The 26172-nt window shown below is 41.9% G+C and overlaps 1 protein-coding gene across 1 annotated transcript in view; it reads left to right on the top strand.

The window, feature by feature from the left end:
* The window catches only part of KNDC1 (kinase non-catalytic C-lobe domain containing 1), a 145287-nt gene that overhangs the window by 92101 nt on the left and 27014 nt on the right, over positions 1 to 26172 (top strand). The window contains exons 11-18 of the mRNA XM_090058721.1: positions 3993 to 4151; positions 4495 to 4572; positions 6906 to 6999; positions 7178 to 7340; positions 7426 to 8306; positions 8388 to 8532; positions 12196 to 12284; positions 17693 to 18102. Of these exons, the coding sequence (XP_089914847.1) occupies positions 3993 to 4151; positions 4495 to 4572; positions 6906 to 6999; positions 7178 to 7340; positions 7426 to 8306; positions 8388 to 8532; positions 12196 to 12284; positions 17693 to 18102 (2019 nt within the window). The remainder of the gene's footprint in view (positions 1 to 3992; positions 4152 to 4494; positions 4573 to 6905; positions 7000 to 7177; positions 7341 to 7425; positions 8307 to 8387; positions 8533 to 12195; positions 12285 to 17692; positions 18103 to 26172) is intronic.

Raw genomic sequence — 26172 nt, 5'->3', positions numbered from 1 at the left:
AGTCAATCAGCAACACAGAAGTCCTTGACTTCAGAAAAGCCAACTTTGACAAGCTCAGGAGGCTTGTCAGTCAGGCCCTAAGGGACCATGACCCCAGGGAGAGGGGAGTTCAAGAAGAGTGGTTGCTCCTCAAGGGAGCGATCCCTATTGCACAAGCTAAGTCTATTCCATCTCAAAGGAAAGACAGCAGGAGGACACAGCAGCCCCCCTGGCTCTCCAGAGATCTAGCAGACCTCCTAAGACTGAAAAAAGCCTACAAAGGCTGGAGGATGGGATTAATGTCCAAGGAGGATTATTCTGCACTGGTCCAGTCCTGCAAGGAGCATACCAGGAAAGGCAAGGCTGCAACTGAACTCCAACTAGCTTCAAGCATCAAGGACAATAAAAAGTCCTTTTTCAGATATGTGCGGAGCCAGAGGAAAAGCAAGAGCAACACTGGATCCCTGCTGAACCAGATGGGGCAACTGACAACTGATGCCCAGGAAAAAGCCAACCTATTAAATGGGTACTTTGTGTCAGTCTTTCATCAGTTCCATGGGACGCCCATGCCTGCTACGGGACAGGGAGGTCTGGGTGAGGGAGATCCCCTGCCCTCCATTAATGCTGACCTCGTGAAGGAACACCTTGAGAGGCTGGATACCTTCAAGTCAACCGGCCCTGACAATCTACACCCCAGGGTACCCAAGGTGCTGGCGAACATCATAGCCCAGCCTCTGGCACGGATCTTCCAAAATTCCTGGTGCTCTGGTGTAGTGCCTGAAGACTGGAAGAAGGCCAATGTGGTGCCTATCTTCAAGAAAGGGAGGAAAGTAGATCCGGCAAACTATAGGCCCATAAGCCTGACTTCTATCCCGGGGAAGATCTTAGAAAAGTTTATTAATGAGGCCTTCCTTGATGGACTGGCCGACGCCAACATTCTGAGGGGTAGCCAGCACAGGTCTGTTGCAGGTAGGTCTTGCCTGACCAATCTCATGTCCTTCACCTGGACAAGGGAGAAGAGATTGATGTCATGTATCTTGACTTCAAAAAAGCCTTTGATCTGGTATCCCACGATCACCTCTTGGCGAAACTGGACAATTGTGGCCTTAGATCCACCACAATCCACTGGCTGGGAAATTGGCTCCATGGTCGAACCCAGAGGGTAATAATTCATGGAAGTCACTCATCATGGTGTCCTGTGACCAGTGGGGTCCCCCAACGCTCTGTTCTTGGACCCATATTGTTCAACATCTGCATTAATGATGTGGACATTGGAGTTAGAAGCGGACTAGCCAAGTTCACTGATGACACTAAAGTTTGGGGCAAAGCATCCACACCAGAAGACAGGCGGGTGATCTAGGCTGACCTGGACACGCTCAGCAAATGGTCAGACTAGAACCTGATGGTGTTTAACACCGAAAAATGCAAGGTTCTCCACCTTGGGAAGAAAAACCTGCAGCATCCTTATAGGCTCAGCAGTGCTATGCTGGCTAGCACCATGGAAGAAAGACTTGGGGGTCATCATTGACTTCAAGATGAACATGAGCCTGCAATGTGATGCTGTAGCTAGTAAAGCGACCAAAACGCTGGCTTGCATCCAGAGATGTTTCTCAAGCAAATCCCAGGACGTCATTCTCCCCTTGTACTCGGCCTTGGTGAGGCCGCAGCTGCAGTACTGCATCCAGTTTTGGGCTCCACAATTCAAAAAGGATGTAGAGAAGCTTGAGAGAGTCCAGAGAATAGCCATGCACATGATCAGAGGTCAGGAAAATAGACCTTACAATGACAGGCTGAGAGCCATGGGGCTCTTTAGCCTGGAAAAGTGCAGGCTCAGGGGATCTGATGGCCACCTATAAGTTTATCGGGGTGACCACCAGGATCTGGGGGAACGTTTGTTCACTAGAGTGCTCCAAAGAATGATGAGGTTGAACGGTCATAAACTCCTGCAAGACCGTTTCAGGCTGGACATAAGGAAGAATTTCTTTACTGTCTGAGCCCCACAAGCTCTGGAACAGCCTGCCATCGGAGGTGGTTGAAGCACCTGCATTGAACACCTTCAAGAGCAAATTGGATACTTATCTTGCTGGGATCCTATGACCCCAGCTGACTTCCTGCCCTTTGGGCGGGGGGCTGGATTGGTTGATCTTCCAAGGTCCTTTCCAGCCCTAATGTCTATGAAATCTATGAAATGGCACTGTAATGGTGGTGGTTCTGAGTACTTCTGCTAAATCAGGTGTAATAAGTTCTGCTGCTTGAGTATGTCATTTCTTTCCTGAGTCCTCTGATATGTTTTAAGATGATGGATAAGAAAACTAACTGTTGTTGACCTAAGGTTAGAAAACTGGTCAGTTTCTAGCCAGAATGGCAAGGTAAATGTACTCATCACTGAATGAGGAGAGGTTCCCTCTCTGTCTAAAATATTAAATTGGGAACCAAATAGAAACAGCTCTTTTTCTATGATCTTTCACAAAGGCAATATGTTAAGTGGTTTAACTATAGCTATAATAATTTCTAAAAACAAATTTAGGGTGTGTATATTTAATTTTTTAAAAACAACCCTACCTTCTTTATATGGGCAGGGGGATGCAATACTTATGTACTATCTACTTGCTGTTTGTAATAATTGACTGCTAAATGAGGTTTAAGAAAGGATCCTAAAGCCTACAATTAATTTTGAATGATTTCCATGGGAAAGAAGTGCTGCAAAATAATACTTTTCAAAGTCTCCTGGTATACATTAAGATAATGGATAAGGAAACTAACTCATGTTGACCCAAAGTTAGAAAACTGGCTATTATTCTTATGCAAACATGCACAAATATGCTGAGCATCACACATTTGAAGGCAGGTTGCAGTCAGGTTTTCTTTGAAAGTCCGGTTCATTCCATATCTCTTTACAGCTTTGCTGTCTCTTACATAATGGATATTAGACCTGTGTGAAATTTTGCTGGGTGTTTCATTTTGATGCTTTTTCAACTCATTTTGAGCTTGAAACAGTGAAATAGCCCCAAAATGAAATGAGGGCAGTTGAAACATTTCAAAAGTTTCGAATCTGGGCTTACTTGCAGCTAAAGAGAAACTGTGGAGAGGGTGGGGGGAAGAGGGAGGAAGGACTGCTCTGATATTGACAGGTAGCTGGCCAGTGATAGTGACCCTTCCCTGAGGTCCCTTCCAATCCCACTGCTGTTGGGGAGGGACAGAAAAACAACATAAAAATCATTGTTTGAACTGAGCTTTCTCTGTGTCTTCACACTTACAAGTCACACAAGCTTTGCTCTGAACAGTTTGAGGTATAATTTCCCATAAACCCTTGCATCCAGGGCCTTCCCTGGAAGGGGAAAATCAGGGCAAGTGCCCCAGACCCCACACTTTTTGGAGGGCCCTGTGGACCCAGGTGGTGTGGTGGCTCCGCATCCAGCCACTCACTACCCCTCCCCACTTCCCCTGTTGCCGACGCTGCTGATGGTGATGGCAGCAGCAGCTGCTTCGGGTCCAGAATTGGAGCAGGGGCAGGGTCCCACATGGGCTGATTTGCCCAAGGCCCCATACCCTGCTCTGGTCACCTCTGCCCATACCTATCTCATTGAAACTTGGCAGGCTTCATGGCCTCAGCAGGGGCTACCATGCCTGCTGTTTTCACCCTGCTGCACCTTAACACATGAGTGACATGAGTTGCGCTTGTCAGCACCTTGAGGTGCAGTTTCCCAGAAACCTGTACACCTACCTCCTTGAAACTTGACAGACTTTGTGGCCTCAGCAGGGGCTACCATCCATGCTTTTTTCTTTCAAATCAGGCAAGAAATGACAAGGGTATAGGCATTTTCATGATTTCCCCACTATAGCCTATAGGCGAAATGTTAAAACACATCAAAACAGTGAAACAGTTTCAATGAAACGAAATGGAACAGTGCTTCGAAACAAAACAAAACACTGTTCCTTCAAAATGGTGAAACGGAAGTCGAAATGAAACGGTGCTGTTTCACACAGCCCTAATGGATATGCTTTTTCAACAGGTCTGTATTTATGGCACTGCTGCAGTTTTATGGATGGCAGCCAAATGCAGTTTTCCATCTGATCACAAACTAGCGTTGCCAAGGAAACTAAAGAATCTTCTTCTGGATATGGCAAAAAAAAACCCTGAAGAAAGACCTTCCTTAGCTGATACAATTAAGGTGACTAGATTAAGCAATTTTATATTAGCTTTTCAATCATGTATAGATATGTATTTAGTAAAGAATTAGAATAGAAAAATATTAATTTATTTTTATAATAGCCTGATAGCTCATTATATGATGATCAATCTTTTTTTTTCTTTTCACGCTTTAATGGTGCCCTTGAGGATGAACAGTGTTTGTTTTAATCTATGTTGAAGTTTTAAACCAGAAAGTTGGAACAAGTTAAAAGATTTTATAAATTAGATTTATTTTTAAGCAAAAAAAGTATGTATATAGTACTGCTTCTTAGCACCTTATTTAACTTTTCTTACCAATTCAAAATGATGTTTCATATTTTTAGACATCCAATAGTTATCTGTGTGAAAGAGGGATAAACAGCAAAAAGGTTCTGGCTTTGTTGAGTAAATCTGTCTTTAAGGTAGGCATATTCTTCCAATGTATTATAAATTTTTTGATTATCTTTCTACCGTATGTTCTAATAAGATTTTTGTGCCTGGCTAATGTAATTCTTTTATTATCTCAATTTTGTTAAATCTTGTAAGTAGGTGTGTAGCATTACTCCTGTAGTAACTTCATTAACAAAAATACTTGGACAGTACTAAGAAGAAATGTTTAATATTTCTTCCTTGAATGAAAAATAGATGAGAAAGTTTTGTCTTATTTTTAGAATACTTTGCAAGTTTTCTGTGCCTACTGTTAGCTATGTATTCTAGTAACTACATTAAAGTTCACTATATGTGAATAACTGACTTCCAAAGTCCTCGGGTCTTCAAAGGAATGTTGTCACATTTGGCTTAGAGCACCACTTACCAGGAAGTTGGGTGTTCAATTTTAAGAGTAAGATAATGGAGATTTCTAATGTAGAAATCTAACATATGGTTTAGCAGTCATCAATTTGTCATACTTCTATCTATTAAAATAAAACAGCATTTTTTTTTTAAATGAACAATAACAATTTGGAGCCGGGGTGCATCTACACATGCGCATTTACTGTGCAGTAACTGAAATTACTGCGCAGTATGGGTGCACATCTACACTTGCATGCCTGTACTCTTCAGTAAATACAGTGACTTAACGCAGACTTGAGCATAAATTTGATACCTGCATTATGCAGGTATCAAATTTATGCCAAATAAGTTACTGCGCAGTAATGCACATGTCGACCTTACTGCACAGTAACACTGTGTGTGTGGACTGACTTAGGACTAACTGTAAGTCAGTCCACACACAGTGTTAATGAAGTATAGACACTGGCCTATTCCTGTTTACTACACAGTAGTAAGGTTCATGTGACCAGACTCTGAAACAGACTCGCAGCGGGGTAGGCACCTACCCTGGAGATCTTCAAAAGGAGACTGGACCACACCTTGCTGGGGGTGTTTGACCCCAGCAGTCTTTCCTTCCAAGAGCAGGGGGCCTGGACCTGATGATCTCACGAGTTCCCTTCCAGACCTAAATTTCTGTGAATCTGTGAACTTACTGTTTAGTAAATTTAAGCCAGCGTAAATGCATGTGTAGACACACCCAGTGAAAGGCAGTGAGTTATCAAATACAAAGAATCCAAATGCCCAGTATGTAGGAGAAATGTTTTTTTCATTTTATCATTTTGATCCATTTTTTACAAACTTTTAATTTTTCCCTCTTCTTCTCTGTACCAATACATGAAATATTTTGAGTACAAAGGAGTTAAAATGCTAAAGGATTTTCAGTACTCTAAAACTAAACTAAAGCTCTCAAAGATCTTATATCTCAACACTAACATTGTTCTCTTGAGAATGTTAGCATAATGGAAGAAGTATGTTTTTCTCATACAGCTTTTAGAGGTTTTGCTGAAGTACTGTATCCGGTTTTAGGTGTCTGTGTTGCATGCAATACTCAGGGCTGATGAAAGGCATATGCAGTACATGAGACCAGTCTGTAGACCCAATCCAGCTTGGGGAAGGGAGTCATGCTTCTCATCCTGCCCATAGGGTCTGATCAGTTTAATGCCCCTGGACTATATAGGTAAGGCACAGTGGTTAAAAACTCAGTACCTTAAGTCCCAAGAGCCCTAGTAGTAGTCATTCCATTAAATGCAATGACTTGGAGCTCAGAAAAAGTATGGAAGGATGATTTGTCTCAGGCTTTCTGATGGTCTTGGACATGCCCTGTGCAATTACCTTGTGAACCCAGTACACAAAAAAAATAAAAATAAATCTAAGACTCTAATATAATAATAACCTAATCATTTTAGCAGTGATGGGTTGGGCAATACCCTTGGCAAATAGCATAGAGGGAGAAGGTTTAGCATATTTTAAAATTCCTTTGACTCTGCAGCCATCCTGTCATCAGCCAGAAACTCAGTGGGCCAGTGACTTGTTTGGTGGTTTCCTTCTTTTACTTTTACTCATTAAGAGAGCAGAAGACAATACTGTGTGATTAATATGAGATGTCACAGGGCATAAGCAGAAACACAACAATAGTTTTAAAACAATGCATAGGCTTGGATGTTGAAATATTTATGAATTGGGAATAAAAATCATCATTTGGCTAGAACTGATTGTCTGGATTTGGTACAAATAGTGCTACTGACTCTTGTCCCATCCACTTTTACTTAACCCATGTGCAAGTGAGCTATTCCTTTGGAGATTTCAGGAATTCAAAATAATAAACTGTTACATTAAAATGTTTTTGTACTAACTTGCTGAGCACTGTTAAAGTAAAATAATTGCATTGTTTATTTAAATTGTGGACCTCACTTTTTGCTGGTAGGCTTTCAAGGAAGAAGTAAACTCTTTTCAAGAGGTTGTTCCTTTTGAGTTAAAAAATAAAAGAAACCAAATGGATGCTTCAGAATCTACTCTAGGTAAGTAATCAGCTGCTTGTTAAATGGTTATTTTCAGTTTCAGTGTGGTGTAACTTCTGTTACTGAATGAGACTTGTCCAAAAATGTTTTTTCTACTTTTAATAAAAACAGATTATTTACATTGTATTTGTATTTGGCATGTATTGTTTATGTTTTACCTAATTCTATTTGTTTCCAGGATTTGTGCCTATTACCAGGGAAAGTAAGCTCATAGCAGTTAAAGGACCAGTGCCTTGTCAGATTTCTTTGAACAGTGAGATGACTACGTTACCTGTTGCATTCACCTCTTCTGCAACTCACTTTAAGCCTATTATTCTGCAGCAAAATACAGATATAACAAAGTTAGTATATACTCAAGTGAAAATTGAAATTTCATTCATACCTTTTAACCTAGCTCTCCTTACAAAATACCTTGTTTGTTTGCAGAGAGACACCTGCATCCACTTCTGAGGAACTTGAGAAGGAAATTAAAAAAGAAATGCAGATAGAAACCAACAAATCAGTATTTGTAGATGATACTGGAAACAATGTCACGGAGGCTACAGTTGTTGCTGCTCTTCCTGAAATACCTGATCCTGATTTAGAAATATTAAGCAGTTCATCCCAGATATTTTCAAAGAAGCAAAATCCAAGCAACATTAGTACTTCCACCATTAAATTGCCATTACCATCTGGTTCCTCATGCAGTCTGCAAGAAAACAGCACTATATCTGCAGTTTCTTCAAGCTCTTCACCTTGTTCTACACCATCTAACACTCCTTGTAAAAATAAATTTCTTCTCAAGCAGGACTTGGAGACAAGAGTGTTAACACTTGTACCTGTGCATCTAGCAGTATCGGAACAAATACCAAATAAACCTCTTCAATCAAAAATTGCTTATGATTGCTATCATAGTTTGCCTGTGCTTCTTTCAAGTACTGTTGCACATTATAGAACTGACATAAATCTAGAAAAAAAATCCTCCCTTTATAAACCACAAAACTGTGAACCCTCTAATTTACAGAACAAACATGAAAAAATGAAAGCTAATATCAATGGTTTATCATTGCCTACAACTAATCAAATTATTGAAGCCAGCTGTCAAGAACATAAAGAATGTAATATCAGTGTAGAGAACTGTTCGCCTTTACCAGGACACACATCATGTGCATCAATTAATCAAAATTCATCCTGTCTCTTTGATGTAGAAGTCTTATCCCAGCAGAATAAGACAGAGGATACTTCATTACAGAAAGCAGTGCATCTTATTCAAGAAGAGTTTGCATTTGATGGTTATCTGGAGAACGGGGCTGAAGTTTTTGCTATGGGTATGTTTGTTTATCTTTATACATAATATCTTAGATATTAAGAATAATCCTAAATAACTATATTTTATTTTTCTGAACAAGGTAACTATATTTTAACCTTAAAGGATCTTAAGTTTGGAATTTTCTGTGATGCAGTCTCTGAGAAGTTTTGTGACCTGTATTGGGATGAAAAATTACTCGAGAACCTTTACAAGGTTGTACATGGAAAAACCACCCCACCCTTAAGGTAAGCATTCCTTCCTTTTTCTTCCTGCTTGAGTTTTCATGTAACATTTCTTCTGGGTACAAATTTCAGCTGCTTGTCTTAACTAGAAGCAGGAAATAAATATCTTATTTTTCCCACATGTATTTTTACTTTTTGTATACAGCAGAAGTCAGCATAAAATTTTATGCAGTCCCTAAGACATTCATGGCTTTCCCATCAAATATTCAATGACTTCTCTAATTCATTTTTTCATCCTATTCTCTGGCTTTTCCTGTTCATATACCATGCCACTTTCTCTTCCCTTTTACTTATTTACATAATTGATCGTGCTTCTACCATCTGGGGCAGTTTCCCAGCCTGACTTGACTGACCATAGAAATGTAACCATTCCTCCCTTCCTTCTTCCCTTCCTCCCTATCATTGTTCCTTCTCCAGCTAAAACTGATTGATGAAGGCACGTGAGTTTAAGGGCAGTTATACATGTGACAAATGTTTAGTCCTCAGGGCTTTATTTAATTTTATGACGACTGTCACGTGTACAAGTGCCCTAAATGTCTTTAAGTCTTTAAAGTCACTGGAGCTTGAAGACCTACGCAAGTGCTCTGATGACTAGCAAGGCACTTAATTAAATGCTTGAAGTGAAGCATGTGCTTAAAGGCTTTGCAGAAGATATTTCCTAACCTTAGCTTCTTTTCACCTCAGCCTTAACATACCTGAAGATTTTTTTTAACATTCTGACCTGCTTTACCCAATTTGCATAAATTGCCTTGAATAGCCTGTGGAGCCTGTGGACTCTGTTTGAAAGATGCTGTACAATCAAATCTAAGCATAGTGATCGTACTGTATAATTTGAGCATTCTAGTTTATTTGTATTTTTTTATAATATGCAAGCTAAAACTTTCATTAAGTACCTAATAAAATTACTTGGCTTTTCTTTTTTGTTCTAGCCATCTGTATACACACAGAATCAGTGAAACGTGATTTAACTTTTCCTAAAAGTGTATATCCCTCGGAGAGGCTGTAAAGCAAGAAAATACAGTTTTGATAAATTCCCTCCCACCTCCTTTTCTTTAGTATTTCATCTCACATCACATTTATGTCTTAAATTGAATTAACATCCTTGTTGGTTACAACTTAAAAGAATGCCACATTTTTAAATCAAGGGCAACTGTGTACTGTTTAACTTCAGTATGGTGTGTGTTGCTTCCTTATTTTTGTGGCCCATGATATAGACCTGGAAGTCTTGATCTGGAAGCTTTGTACCTGTCACCTAGAACATTGTTTCAGTAAGATAAACAATGTCATTAAAAAACCTCTGAAATATAAAGGATTGGTCTATAATGCATACTGGCCTGATAACTCATTTGAGTTTGGATCTTATAAGGCCTTTAGATGCCTAAATCCTATTGCAAATTAGTAGGAATTGGACTCTAAATTCCTTTTAAGTGCCTTTGAAAATCCCAGCTTGAAGTGTTGCAGAGGCATGCTGTACTCTGTTATTACAACAGAATTTTTGAGATTTCTGAAGCAGTCATCTTCAAGGTAAATTGTTGCAGCGATGTATAGCCTTTGAAAGGAGGAGAAGAAAGGGAAATATTATTTCCCATAACCAGTATTAAAAAAAAGGGTCCAATTTCTGGATTATACTGAAAAATAACCTCAGGATATCTTTCTAAGGTACCATTCAGCCATCCAAACAAAGAGCACAATAATTTTAGAATTAAAAACTTAGGCCCTCCTGCAAATGATACTACATTTAAAAATATGCTTTTCAAGAATGGAAATTTGCTATAGCTTATACTAAGTATTCTTCACAGGTAACATGACTACATATCCTAACTAATTAGAATTTTCCATTTGGTGCGATAGCTCTGACATTATAACAGTCCTGGTAACCTAACCTGTGAAATCTAGTCTCCTTGTATTCCTGGAATGTCCTCTTCACTCATCCTGTATCTCTTCTAGCCATTCACTGGCCATACCTCAGCTGTTCAGCAGACAGTAAAATAGAAACTCTTTCCTACTTAAAGTGCAGAGAGGTGCACAGATGGCCTCACCTGCTAGTCCTAGTCACAATATTCCAGTATAAACTGTTAAAGGAGGTAGGGGGAACTAGAATGGAGAAGCAGAATCAAAAAGCATAGGGTGGGTAAAATGAATGTGCAGCAGCTGCCTTTGTATGCTGATGAGCCGCCTGAACTAAAGCATTTTGGAGGAGGAAAGAGATTTTGGAAAAGAGAGCAAAAGGTATAGTTGAGTGGGGTAGGCAGGGAAGAGAGATATAAAAGAACAGAACATAAAGAGAAGGCAACTGTGGCAGGGCACTGTTGCCACTTTAAGGGCCAGAGCAGGCAGCAGCCAGGTGCTTGATTGGGGTGGCCATTTTGCGAGCAGGCTGTTTGCTGCTAGTAGCCCTGAGAGAGACACGAGTCAGCCAAGCTGAGGCTCAGGAACACCTTGGAGGTCTATAGGCTGGGGCTATGGAGATGGAGGAGGCTCCAGGTCCTGGGCATGACCCAAAACTGCACCCTGCCAGAGAAGGGAGGTCTGGTGGGACTGCCAGTGGCATGGCAGTCCTGTGAAATGCCAGGGCCACAAACCTCCCTGGTGAAAGGCAGGTTGGGGGTAGCTAATAACCTGCAGCTCCTGCACAGTCCTATCTGGGTAATGTCCAGACCTATGAGAGCTTAGAAAGGCTTGTGGCTCAGTTGCCAGCGGCCTTGTGAGGGTAGAAGGAGGAAAGCTGTTTAGACTTGTCCTGAAGGACCTTGACTGTTCCATGCTGGGGTCACGACCCAGAGAGGGGTCAGAAGGGCCAGGGGCCCACTGCAAGGGATGCCCACAGAGTGAAGAGACTCAGGATCCCAACTGGCCGGAGATGGGGCAAGGGGCTTAGGGGGAGCCAAAGGTCCCTAGAGGGGAGACCACAGCTAATGGGGTGAAGGGTACAGCTAAGCTTAGCTGCCTGAGATGCCATCTGTGATGCTTGGGCCACAGTGTAGGGATAGAATGGCGCTGAAAATATTCCCCTTAACTTGGAGGTTCAGAATGGGCAGTCTTCCACCTGAGTAACATCATTTATCATCAAGGCATGGCAGATGAGAGAGGTGGGTAGTTAGCCCAGAGACAGGTGGGCAGGCCAAAATCAAACTGGCCCTGGGAAATGCCTCCTATTACAGCTGCCTATATAGAAATAGAATCATACCTACAGGGTACAAGGTGAATACCGTGAAGGATGAGAGGCAAATGTCTTTTCAGCATTGGTTAGGTTGTCTTCATCTAAAAGTTAGCGGTACTCTAATTGAGGTATGGCTTGATGTCAGGCTGCTGTCTGAAGCTTGATCATATGATAACCTGGCTGCCTGGAAACAGTCTGCAATCTAGTGATGTGTCTTATTTAAAAACATTTTCATGGTTTTGGTAGGGTTTTGTTCAACATTATACAGTATAAGTGGTAGTCAAAAAATTGCACCTTATCCAGTGAATTTTGACATCAATAAAGCCTTTGAAGATTTTTCTTAAAAGTAGCAAAGCCTAAAATATGCAGAAGTATATTTCATTCAAGGAAAAAATTGAAGAAGTCCTAGCATATAAAATGTTATGATCTATAAAATTTCTATTTTCTTTAAATCAAATGTTAAGTTTATGAAGTGTTAATTGCTCTCCATCTGCTTGTATTTTCAGCACAACTGAAACAGATTATTCAAAATGTGGCCACATGTTCCAGCACTTGAAGACAGACAGTTTTTTGGCTAGTAGCAGACAGACAAAGGGTGAGACAAGACCTCATGTTAGTATATACTTGTGTGAGCTGGAAACCCACCAAGAGCTAGAGCTTAAGGGGGTTGGTGTTTATATTATGCCTTCAAGACAACATTTACCTTTGAGCTTGTGACAACGCATCTGAAAATCTACTCTGTATGTCACCACCCTAAAGGGTTGTCATCCGTTATCAAGCCTGGATCGGACCAAATGTCATTTATTGCAGTGCCAAGTTATTATCATTACTTACTGAGGCATTATGTGAATGTTGAAAAACTCTTGAAATCCTAACTGCCATATGTGCATTTTTGTATTCTCCTCTTCTTTTAATAAGTGTTCTGAGGGTTGCTTTGATGGGAAGAGATTCTCTTGTAAATTACAACAATCTTACTAATCAGCTCAGCATATCACATTTAGTTCCAGTGAGAGCCAAGCACACTAGTAAATGCTTGTAATTCCTTATGGGCTACTGTAGCAATTGAGGATTAACTGAGAGGTGAACTAGTGCTGATTCTTCTTTAATATATCTGATCCTGTTATTACCTTGTCTGCTCAGTATGGCCTAACAGAGTTAAAGGAGTTGTTCTGGATAATACAATAAGTGACCTAGCAAGGAAACTTTCAATTAAAAGTAAATATATTTCTTTCGAAGCTTAGGGCTGAAGGGATTGTACTTAATTCTTAAGCAGTATGCTGTAATCTGCCAGAGTGAAGTGACCATTTTAATACTTGTGATAAAGAACAGTATTAATGAATCAACCTAGAAGCAATCTTCCCATAATCCTATTTGTTATCTAGCCAAGTTGCCTACTATCACAAGCAACCACATCACATAAATCCTATCTACAAACCTTTCAAGCTGAATTTAAAAGTTCTGTGTGCCCCATTAATTCTATTGAATGGAATTAATGAATACAGTCAAAGATATTAACATGAAGCAATCATCATTTAACTTTAAACATTTATACAAAGTTTGGAGGTCTAAATACAGAGACTTCCGGCTCCTTTACTACTATGACAGCAGAAAATGCATACAGTACTTGCCCAAATCCAAGATGACTTTGAATTTAAGGTGACTTTCCTCCCCCTCTCAGTCTCAGAGCCAGAGTTGCAGTGGCCACCTGTCCATCCCTTACCATATGGTACTCGAATCCAAGACAAGGAGTTTTTTCCCCATGTTAAATGGAGGAGGAGGGGCTCATCTTACATTTGAGTAAATACAGTACTCTGAAGTTGGAAATTGACTAAGATTCACAAAAGAAAAAGAAACAAGATTTAGAGTAGTTTTTGGTACTGAAACCAAGTGATTATAGGTAGAACAAACGTAATCAAATTTATAACTAAATCCCTTCAGAGAGAAAATGTCCTTTAAAATTTTGTCAAAGCAACCTTTTCCATGTTGTGCATGATAGTCACTTTCCCTGTCTTTGAGAGATTAGACAGATACTAAAGAAGAAAAAAGGATAGGAAAGAAAAGGTTGTTCATTAATCTCAGATTATAAAGTAGCTGATCCATCATGGTCAGTAGGTTAGTCATATTGATTGTAGTTCTGGAATCTGGCTTTTTTTCTGATCTGAGGCTTCATTTAGTTAGTCTGGTCAGGTACCTTTCATTAACTGAGCTTTAAGTTGAAGAAAGTTACTTCTTCCTAGTCTGCTTCTGCTAAGTAGCACAGTTGATCTAAAGATGAAGTGAAAAGGCTGAGCCACAAAGATCAGAGGAAGGAAGGAAGGTAAGGGGAAAAAAAGATCAGGGTCATACATGTCTTCATGTTGGTGCATTAGGGATTGTTATACATGCAACTCAGCTCAGGGTATCATGATATTATAGCTCTCCCGAAGTGAACAAATAAAGTACAGAGGCCCTAGAGTGAAGCAGAGTGGTCAGTTACCTTCCTCTAAGAATTCTTCTTTTAGTCTCCTTCTCTAAGGATTCCAAAGAGGGGCAATCCACTGAGTAGTCCATGTCCATCTTTTTTATTTATTCATTCACTAAGTTTCAGTATGCCCATGTTGGTTCATTAACTTCTGGTCTCACACTTCTCCTGAATAATATTCCACAGTCCATGATTATATCCAGAGGCCTTTTTGTTTGGACTAGTTTGTCCTTTGTCTTTTTCCTGCACCTTTTCCCATCAATATTTATTGTTAAAGATGCCTATTTATAAAATATTTCAGTCAGTCATTTTCCAATAATTGAACTCAAAATTGAGGGAGACTCAGTTACCATACCAAAGACTTCTAATTCCCAGCCTAAACTTACTTATGGCCAGTTTGTACCCATTTTTCCTTGAACTTAAAATGGACAAAGGGGTCTTCTTTCTCCTTGGTCTCTACCCTTTTTGATATAAATGGGAATCATAACCTCTCTTAGCCTCTGTTTTGCTAGGCTAAGTAAACCAGGCTGTCTTAGTTTCCTGTTGCATGAGTTTCTCCTAGATTTCCACTGATACATCAGTCTATAATGTATTGGCACCAATAAAAAGAAAATTGACATTATCAGTAATCAGCTTTTTTTGGCTTATGTGGACGATTAATGTCGCCAATAAATGCTGCATGCATGTGTGCAGGTACCTGACCAAACTAGCTGCAGCATGCTCATGGCCAGAAGTGCAACCCGACAGCTTGGAGAGCTGCATCCAACTAGTAAGTTTGGGTGGGTGGAGAGGGAAGGGGCATAGGTGGAGCAGATCAAAGCCCCCACAGTGAGTGGGAACTGCGGGGAGGTTGCAGCCACATTGTAGCTCCCACTCCCAGCACCACCATAGCCACCCACCCCAAGCATAGGCGCAGGCCACCTCTTTTGCTGGGAAGAGCCTGGCACTACCCTCAGCCCCAAGCAGGCAGCCCATCCTCACCCCGTGCACAGATCTGGGGGGGCACTTGCCCCCCCTTGACTCCCCTGGAGATGTGCAAGCCCTTCCCTCCCCCGTGCCCATTCCTCCCACCAGACTTAGCAGCCAGATGCTGCTCTCCAAGTTGCTGGGCTACATATTGACGTTTAGACCAGTATCGGCCAATATGACTCGTTAATAATCAGATGTCGGTATCAGCCAAAAAAATCTTTATCGGTGCATCCCTAGTTTCTCTATTCTGCCCAATTATTGTGGTGACCTCTCTGTACCTGGTCAAAAAAGATTCATTTAAATGGGAATGTGGGAGGTTAGGCCATAAATAGTATTCAGTAGTTTTACCAGTGTATTGCACAATTATTACTTCCCTATCTTAGCTCAAAGTATGGAACCAGAAACATCTAGGGAAAATAGAAAATAAATATTTAAGATGCAAAGAAAAGCTGAAGGTGTTGGTGATGGGATGTGACATATTTTGTGTGTGCATACTTGTGTATTCTTCTCCTGGCTAACTTGCAGGGAGGGCAAGGAATAATTATTATTCTCAGAAAAAAGATGTAGTTGTATACCTGCTTTTTTTTGCAGTTCTTTTATCTCCACTGAAGTTCATGTAATTCTCCATCATAGGAATTAGTGAACTGTACTTTGCAATATGCTGATCTATTAAGGAGTGACATCAAACTGCTGCAGAAGCCATAAATACAGTCCCCAAAAAATCCATTTTGAAAAGCTCCTAAGCTTCATTATTTCTTTCAAACCATGTATGTGACTGCACATGCTCTATGATTTAAAGAATCAATAAACTGATCCCATTCTAATCTGGGGAAATTTTCCTGCCTGGCCAAAGATAGGGGGTGTGTGATACCAGAAAGGTTTATCTTCTACTGTCTGTCAGCCTTTAATGGAAAAAAAATATAAATTCACAATTACATTGTGTCATGGGACATTAAGCCTTTTTGCTGACTCAAAATGACAACATGTACTGAGTCAGGCTTTCCTGTGTGTTATGTGTTGTCATTTGACTCTAAACCTAGAATAATCTTGACCCTGAAAGATTGCACCAAGAAAAAAGGAAGCGATTTGATCAGCGTAGACCTTACCTACCTTGTACCAACCTCTGACTACCATTTCGTTGCTTCAGAGAAGCTTTTGTAAGAGAAGCCCTGGCACAACTCAAGTCATGTAGGACTAAGCTGTGCAAAGGTAAATTTGGTACTATAAAGACCTCTTCTAAATTATTCTTTGCAGTTTGACCCTAATGGGTGACCTGGTCCTCTATGTATGGACTAAAGAACTTGAAGGATGTGTGTGAAAAGAGCACACAGAAAAGAGCAGCTAAGGCAGATGAGGTTCTTTGGGTAAATCTGATACCTTTTATTAGACCAATTAAAGAGTTGGGAAAAAATTTCTTAGCAAGCTTTTGGGTTTAAAAACCCTTAGTCAGGCTGAGGAAGCATCTGCAGGTAGTGTGTACTCTTCCTGGATAGAATGAATAGTAAAGAGGGCAGAAGCTTGTATGCATGCAAGAAAGCCAGTCAGTGAAGATGTAAATTGAGGAGTCAATGGGTGAGAGACAGGCTGGTGGGTGGTGGGGAGGGAGTGGGATGAATGCAGCAGGTGGAGAGGTACCTGGGGAGTCAGATGTCAGGCAGGTTATAGTGTGTCATAAATCCAGTGTCTATATTTAGTCCACATTTTTTGTATCTAGGATGTTGATGAAGTGAAGTTCATGGGCTCCTCTGTGAAAAGTGTTTTGTAAATTCCCTTTGAGGATTAGAATTTAGAGATCGGAGAGAGAGTAGTTTTCTTGAGAGACATTTGTCCCCACCGGTATTTGGGTGTTCTTGTCTTTAATAGATTTCTGGTATGCATTCATTCTGGTGCGTAGTTGTTGTTTGGTCTCTCCTATGTATTTTCCATCAGGGCATTTGGTGCACTAGATGAGATGTATTATATTTCTGGAGGTGCAGCTATAAGATCTAGGAACGCTGATGGTACTATTGTGGGGCGTTGTAATTGGGGGTGGGGGGATTGGAAATGCGTTGGTAGGTTTTGCATTTTATGTCCTTAGACGAACACAGCTACAACCTACACCCCCGTAGAACAGCTAAGTTATTTTCTAGTGTGTGGACGTATTTATGATGGGGTTTTTTTTGTTTGCAACCTCTCTACCATACATGTTCAGAGTATATCTATGTTGCATCTTACAGAAATTTCTAAAACAATGGGTTTTAATTTTTGCAGGGTTTTTTTGTTGTTCTTTTTTTACCTGAACATTTTACAATGTAGAATCACAAAATACTATAAATTTGACAGTATTGCCACACTGCTGGTGAACAGAACAAGAAATAGGTGACACAAGTTTACAGAGAATATGACTACAATATCTGGTGGTGGTTGTCATGGCAACTGACATTTTAAAATTATCTGGCGGACCTACAATTCCCTGGTTACAGGGCACAGGTGGTATGAAAATTGCCTTTCGTACGTATGACATTTAAATCTAACAAAAAAATGTGCTTCCATAAGTGACCTATTTCTTTTCTTTTCTTTGTTCTTTTTTAAAGGAAAAGAAAAACAGGTGGCCTTTGACACTGGGATAGTGCCTGTTACAAATATATCACCTACTGAAATGGACTTGGATGAGCTTTCACCAGATAATTTTGAGAAGGAACCCAAGCTGAAGAAGGTTATATTAAAAATAGGAACAGATGGAAAATGTTTACAAAGCAATGGTCATTCTCTCAGTCCAGATTTGGCAGAAGAGAATATAGAGCAAGAGGAGGAGACTACAATAAAGGCAGCTGAAAATACCTACCCTATTCCTCCCAACCTAACTGACTTTAATAGCTGGAACCCTGGTTGGAGCAGTGCATTTTATGGAGCTGAATGTTATAATTCAGAAGTTTACAATTATGTGAAAAAACTTGGAAAACAGAAAGTAAATGACTCTCAAAATATAGAAGCTAAAAAAGTGGTAAGTACATTGATTTTTAAAGCTGATTCAAATTATATTAAAATATTTCTTGGATAAGACATTTTCATATCTGCTGCAGTTAAAGTTAAGAACCCCTTTCTTTTGAAAGGTCATCACTTCTAAACACTCTAATAGTGTCTGCTTTCTTTGGATCGTCCTGAAATTTGGTTTGCTTGGAAAAAGGAGGTTCTGCAGAGTAGGGTTCTTATTTGTTAGGGCGGTCACATGTTCAACTTAATACTTACTGAGTGCAGTTAAAAAACAGACAGACATACACATTCAAGCAGTATAGTTTAGCATGGCAAAGTTCATGGGTGTCTGGTGCCTCTTGAGTCAGTGACCAGGGGAGTCCCTCCACGGCCAATCTCACCCACCGGGGAAGCAGCCGCACCGCTTCTGGAAGTCCTGCAGCCACTTTCAGAAATGACACAACTGCTTTTGTTGGCAGCCCTGCTCCCTGGCCAGCACTTGCAGAGTGGGAGCACTGGTACTACTGCCTGCCCCACTGCCTGCTGGCTAAACAGGAAGCGTAGCTGGCAGGGGGTGCACTGACAGTCTCAGGGGGTGTACGTGCACCCCATACATGTAGCCCCTGGAAAAGTTGTTTCCTTTCAGGTGAGGTTTATCTCCTAGCACAGGGGTCGGTAACCGTTTTTGTTTGGGTAGAATGCCAAAAACACCTGCAGCCTCAACTTTGTAAGATGTTGGCATGCCAAGTGTAGATGATGGGGAAGCCATGAGGGGCCTCATCTTTGTTGTGGCAGTGCAGCCTTGGCCCCTTCTCCACTGTCTGCCCTGAGGTATATGTGCACCCGCCACCAGCAAAGAGTTGAAGAGAGGCTCTACAGACCCCAGTGCACCCACTTGTAGCCTCCCAGTTGCCTGCCACAGCTGGCCTGGGCTCTGGGCAGGTCCCTGTCACCCACCATGGAGTCCTGGCTGCAAGCAGCTGCACTGGGGTCCACTGAGCCCCTGCCTGGCTTATTGGCGATGGCAGGTGCACATGTGCCTCAGGGCGAATGGCAGGGAAGGGACTGGGGCCGCACTGCCTCAACAGGGATCAGGCCCCTCACAACTGCCCTGATGTCTACTCCAAGACATGTGTGCCAGAGGTTGCCTACCCCTTTCCTAGCATGTTTTTTTAAGAGGTTACTACATTCTAGTGACTTACAGCTGTTGGAGGTGAACATGTACCAAGGGCCTTGTTTGACGAAGCAGTTTGCAGGACACCGCCTTCCAAAAATAGCTTTTCTTAAGGTTGGTAAATTCTACCAACTTTTCTGTGCACACTTTGAGATCAGATGGTGTCTCTGATTATGCATAAAATGATCTCAAATGCCAGAAATGTATGCCTTATAGTACAAGGCATCCACTATCCCTTGGGGAACAAAATTTAAACACAGCCTTCTGAAAGAAGTTAAATTTTTAAGATAGTCATCAGCTTCTTTATGAAATAGAGGGTTACACTGTGAATGTACAGAGTAGCCTAAGGTCTCTCTAATGTATCCATGTTAGATGAGCTGAGTAGCTGAATGTGAATGTGTGAGTATATGAGTGTGTGTATGTTTCTGAAAATTGGGATCTGTGTGGGGATCCCCACTTTCTATTGTATCTGAACACCCCTCCCCCCATGTAAGTAGGGATCTGGGAGAGTGTCACATTCTATTTCCTCTGCATATGAACTGGGATGTAACCTACCCTTTACCATTCTAGGGCGGGGGGGCGCTAAGCCAGTTTTCCTGGTTCCTCATGAGCTGGGAATTTGGAAAACTCTCACCAAGGTATATGAACCACTGGCTTGGCCTATTTACCTCCTCACCTCGCATGTGACAATCTTAGGCTTTTCTTCTCTTCCAGAAGTGATGAACTTCTTTTGTTCTCTCTTGTAAGAGCTGGAATCTGAGGGGGGGTACCCTTTCCCTGCATCAGGTTTGATCTGGGGAAACCTTCCCTCTCTCTGGAGAATTGAGAACAGATGTTCTAGAAGCATGCACCAACTATATAGTGCAGAGCTGAAAATGGGCATGCTTCATGCTTTTAACAGGCTCATTTACTGACACTGAGAAGGAGGAATAAAAAACACATGCTGAGATGAATGGAGACATTCACAGTCCACATAACTGTTTCAGACTGTGTTCCTGCCCACTGTGTGGTGTTTAACTAAGGGACCACATCACGCTCATAGGAAAACTTCTTTCTGTTTAAAGGTCAATTTTTCTAGACTCTATGGCCATGTGTAGATGAAATGAGGGGCATGTGTATATGACACTTTAAGGTGGGCTAAATGCTTTTGCATTGTAATGGTGTCAGTGTTTGCATGCCTTGCTGGCATATTACACATTAATTACAGCCACTGTAGCAAATTCGGTGGCATAATGCACCTTAAATGACTTGGGGCGCAGTAGACTAAAACTCCTTGGAGGATGCTGCCCTACCAGCCGCAGAGTGAAGCACTGGGCTCCATGCAGCTCAGGAAGTCTTCAGGAAGCCCTGCAGGTAGCCTGGCAGTAGCCCAGGAAGGCAGGCTCCTCCCAAGGGAGGAAAAAACCCCAGTGAGTCTGAAATATCCCCCTGCCCCCTGAGCCTGCCTGCCTGAGCTGCATGGGGGCCCAATGCTGCCAAGGGGGGGGGCACCACTGCCATGAAGGGAAGCACCAGCCCTCCCCTCACCCCTCCCCACAGCCCAGGGACCGCTCCATCCATCAGCAGCTCCCCCTCCCCTCCCCACTGCCAGAGAAGCAGGTAAGTCAGGTGTGTGCATAACACAGTGTGCAGGAGAAGTCACACCACAGACCAGGCCCTAAATTGAAGCGATATTTTTAAAAACCCACTGCTTCAATGTGGGGTCCCCCTTTCATCCACACACACCCTATATGCTTGGTTAGATTGCTCTAAAATTGTGTCATGCCTCATTGCAGTGAAGAGTAGTGTTAGTGTTCCAACTTTTGGTGGCATTATAACATAGCCCTCAAAACATAGGCCCTTCCTCCTCCCCTTTCCCCCTTCCTCACACTGAATACAACAATGTATCTTAAGATAAATAGAAAATATCATTTTTTGGTTGCACCTGTGGAATCAAACAGTATTTTAGGTCTACAGCGGCCCTGCCTCTGTGCTGTGTCTGGGCCTCTTTGCCTTTTCGGGTCTTACCATTTGCTGTTGGCCATGCCTATCCCAGGATCTGTGTGTATGTTTGGGGGAGGGGAGTGCCGTCTGGCTCATGCAATCTAAGCCCCTTTTTCTTGCAAGTATTTGATTTTAAGATGGAGGATGTTTGGAAGAAACCCCTCCTACTATTGGATTTAAATAATTTTAACTTATTAAAACTAAGAAATACAAGATAAAGGTATGTGACTTTTCTGTATGTGGCACGCACTGCCATTTTGGATAGCATTGGCACTGCTTTTGTCTCCGGTCTGAGTATAACCAGTTCCCATGCCAGAAACACCAGTGTCTGGCTATTTCCACAGCCTACACGGTGCAGTGCTGAAAAGAAGCATGCTAGATCTCTCAAAATATACATGCACTTTCTTCCTTTGAGATCACATACATGCATGCACACATCAGGCAGAGAAGTTTACACACTCCCCAGAGAGCTATGGACTTCCCATCACAATTGCAGCTTTCCAAAGCTGCTCCAGTTAATCCCTCCACCATATCTGCAATTATACTGAACACAGTGAACGCAGCTGAAGTACTTGCATATGCTTCTCATTGGCTAGATCAGGGGTTGGCAATGTTTTTGGACAGAGTGCCAAGAACACCTGCAGACTTGGCTTGCAAAATGTTGGTGTGCCAGGAGCGGATAGTGGGGGAGCCACAAGGGGTCCAATCCTTATTGTGGCAGGGAAGGGACTGGGGCTGCACTGCTGTCTGCCCCAAGGTGCGCATGCCAAGCAAAATGCCTTTGTGTGCCACACTCTGGCATCTGTGCCGGGAGTTGTCTACCCCTAGGCTAGGGGCTACTCCCTCCCTCCCATCACTCCCACTAAGTCTGAACTTAGGTGATGTCATGGAAGTTGATGTCATGGAAGAACACAAGAAACGAATGAGTGACCTTAACTCTGCCTTGAGAGGATTTTTTGCCATTTGAATGCAACAATGAAAGCTGGGAGAGGAGTATCTTGTTTCTCTAAACTTAAGTGAACATAGTTATTTACCCAAGTGAATTTGTTATACACAGCATAAGATTGTCCCAGTATAAATTTATTTCATGGGAGTTTAATGACTTATTTACTGAGAAATACAAAATATGATCTTGTCAACTGTAGTTTGATGTACTTTGCCTATAGTTACATAGAAGGTAGGTGAAATATATTTACTTTCTTCTCAGCATTAATATTAGTAGGTTTTTAATTCCAACATTTTGTCATTCTTCAAGAAAGTTTGAATAATTTTATATCGATGAAATCTGTTGAGAGTTAGTATTTTAAAAATAACTTTAACTTATCTGAGCATCTGGTACACAGATTTCTGCAGGAGCTACTGCTATTCTTGTGATAACTGAAAAAAAGCCTGTTATTACCTTATCTACTGTTTCTATGCCTTTCTAAGAAAAAAGATTCTCTTTGGTAATAAATCAGAAATGTCTGTACCCAGGAAATATACCTGCATATCTTGAATTCAGCTTTGCTATCAACATTTTTTAATGTAAATTTGTTTACATAGCAAGTTTTTTCCCCCTTTATTCTCTTATGTAAACCTGTGTATTAAAACAGAAATGGATTTACTCTTTTCGGCTTTAAAAGACATCCTCCAGAGACTGTAGAAACTTACTACCAAGATGTACTGTCACATATGACACTTTTGGTAAGGTTAAACAAATGCTTATAACAACCTTCAGTTTATAAACAGTAAAGCCATCCCAAAGGCAGGATGTAGATTTGAACACACCTTTATGGCAGAGGTAGGAGAATTAGCATGTCTAGAGTTTAGGTAGTGATTACCTGCCTGAGGTTCAGTCATTGCTAATTAAGTTTTAGGTACCTGAGGTTACTGGTGGGATTACTGGTCACTGGTTTTTGGTTGACAAGGCAGGGAAGTCCAGGGAGGAATTGAGTTTAAGGTGGCTGTTCATAGGGATACTAATAATGGAGGGAGTAGGTAGCTGTTTGGGTGGTTGTGTGCTGGTGTCACACTGATAGTAGAGTGAGTTACAGTATCTTTTGCTTAAGGGGGGGAGGCCTTTATACAGCTGTCTATAGAGATGGGGAAATGGAAGTGTTTAAGGTGTCTGGAATCATAAATGCCAAGTTACTGTTACATAAGGTGGTACCTTACAAATTACCATAACTTGAATGCCACTTAACATGAATTCACATATAATACTGAGTAGCCTAATATGAATGATCAATAAGATTTGTTGCTCTGCTGCTTGTTTATTTTTAAATATGTGTAATGAAGTGTGGCTAATTGGAACTAGGCTTCATTACTACTTGTTCACTAATTTTAAATCCCGTTGGGTCCGCTCAAATTGGCAATTTGGGCTATGTGAAATAAATGGTAATCTTATTCCACTTCCCTGTAATAGTCACTGTGGTTTGCAGTCTTGGCAAGGAGGCTAAAGATGTAACCAGCAGAGAGGTTTTACTATCTTTTGCCCCTTCTTGTCAAGCAGTAGACGCATGGGATGAGCAGTACAGAAGATTTGACCATTTTACTCTGTATCAGAAAAGAACAGAAATCTGCTGATCTTTTAGTCTTCTCCACTAGAATTCCCATCTATATTTTTATAGGAATGATAACATTGTCTAAACATACAAAGTAAGAAAAGTTGTTATCTGATTGTGTAAATCTATTACTCAATGACACCAAGCTCTTCAGCAAGCTGAAACTCAAAGAATTTTACAAAGAATGGAAACCTGGTCTTTTTACTAGAGATGAGTATAAGAGTAATGCATGGACATGCAAGGAGAAAATCAGGAAAGCCAAGGAATGAATCAAGGTTGTAGCTAGCAAAGGAGGTAAAAAGCCTACAAGTAGGCTAAAAGTAAGAGAAAGGTAATGGAAAGTAGAGGTCCCTTATAACAAAGAGGGCAATCTAGTAATGAATGATGTAAAGAAGACTGTGGTATTTACTACCGCCTTCATGTCCATGAACAAAATAAGTTCAGCAATAGATCACATGATGAATGGAGTTGGCAGTGTGGCTAGGGGAAGGAGATAATGAGACTAAGGTAGGGGGAAAACATGAAAGATTACTTTGAGAAGCTGGATAATTTCATGTCAGGAGAGCTGGATGACTATTCAGAGAATTCTCTGAAATGATTGCAGAACCATTCTCTTTGAGAACTCTTAGAGGTTGGATGAGTTCTGAGACAACTGGAAAAGCGAAACTATAGTGTCCATCTTTATGAAATGGAAAGAGTGATCCAGGAAAGTATAGACTAGCTGGTCTGATCTTGTTCCTTGGACAACTTCTGAAATATTCATCAAGGAATCTATTTCTGAGCACCTAGAAGATACCAGATTGGTTAGGAACAACTAGCATGGATTCATTAAAAACAAGTCATGCATGAAAAACCTTATTTCCTTTTACAGCAAGGTGACAAACTTTGTGAATGGAAAAAAGCAGTGGATGTGACTCACCTCGACTTTGGCAAGGCTTTCAACACTCTCCCATGACATTCGCATTAGTAAGCTAAGTAAATAGTCTAGATCGGGGTGGGCAATTATTTGGGCCTGTGGGCCACATAGGCAACTTTGGGGAGCTTCTGCAGGCTGGTCAGTCCCCCCCTCCTCCCCCACAACAGCCTGAAGCCCGTGTGCCCTGCAGCTCCCCCACCAGCAGCTGACCACAAGCCCCAGCCCCAACACTGTCCTGCCTCACCTGCTGTGGAGTTGCCCCTGCCAGAGCATACCAACTGCAGACCAGCCAGGACCTATGCGCACAACCCCAATACCAACCTGCCCTGTGTCTCCTCCAATTCTAGGGAGCCCAGGTAGCAGCTGCTCCTTCTGGCTATCACCACTGCTGGCTCCAGCCCCATGGAGACTGGTGTAGGGCCTTGATCATATGGCCCTAGCCCTGGCTTCAGCTCCATACTCATCCTGGCTGGAGTAAACAGGCCAGAACCTGCATGCACAGCTCTGGACCAGCTGGGACCTATTCACCTGCCCATGATGAGCAATGGCAGAAGCTGGGCATGAGGGAAAAGCAACTGCCTCCCTTTCCCACTGCCAGGCCCTTCTTACTGCAGCTGCTCAAAGCCCACATGCAGGCTGCCCAGCGACTCTTATCTTCTGTCATCACAACTCCACCAGCACTGCCTCATGGCCACCCAGTAGGGTAGTGGTGGTAGTGGGGAGGAGCAACAGGACAATCTGGGCACAGGCTCTGGGTGGCCACTGCAAGAAGGACCTGGAAGTGGTGAAGGGGAGGCAGTCACTTTTCTCCCATGCCCGGTAGCAGCTTCTGCCTGGCCACTGACACTGCTGCCACTGCTCATCATGGGTGGACAGCTGAGAGCATGTATGAGGCAGGCTAGGGTCAAGGCTGTGTGTGTAGGTCCTAGCTGGTCCAGAGCTGGTCCACTTTACCTAGGGCAAGTCCAGAGCAGGTGCAGGGCCTCCTGGGGCTGAGGCTAGGGCCATGCACACGGGTACCTGTCAGTCTCCATGGAGCTAGGGCCAGCAATAGAGCCGTTGCCACGTAGGCCGCCTAGAACTGGAGACCAGCTGTGGAGCTGCCCCAGCCTCACTGCACACCTGGGGGTTGGTGGGACACACCACAGGCCAGACAGCACCTGGGCTGAGGGACAAATCATGGGCCAGACAAACTCTATCCATGGGCCAAATCTGTCCCACAGGCCATATTTTGCCCATCCTTGTCTAGATGAAGGTACTATAAGACTGATGCATAATTGGTTCGATCATCATGCTAAAAAGAGCAGTCATCAATGGTTCAGTGCCTAATTGGGAGGAGATATAAATTGGAGTTCCCAAGGAGTCTATCTTGAGTCCAGTAGTGCTTAATATCTTCCTTAATAATTTGAGGGACAGAATTGAGTACAAACATAATATGCTTTCAGATGACATCCATTTGTATTAAGCTGTTAATACCTTGGGAAA

Source organism: Crocodylus siamensis, chromosome 7 (assembly GCF_052110815.1).
Source record: "Crocodylus siamensis isolate JL-2025a chromosome 7, ASM5211081v1, whole genome shotgun sequence".
Classification (NCBI taxonomy): domain Eukaryota; kingdom Metazoa; phylum Chordata; order Crocodylia; family Crocodylidae; genus Crocodylus; species Crocodylus siamensis.
Note: the sequence above shows the minus strand (reverse complement) of the source record. Positions and strands in the feature narration are given on the sequence as shown.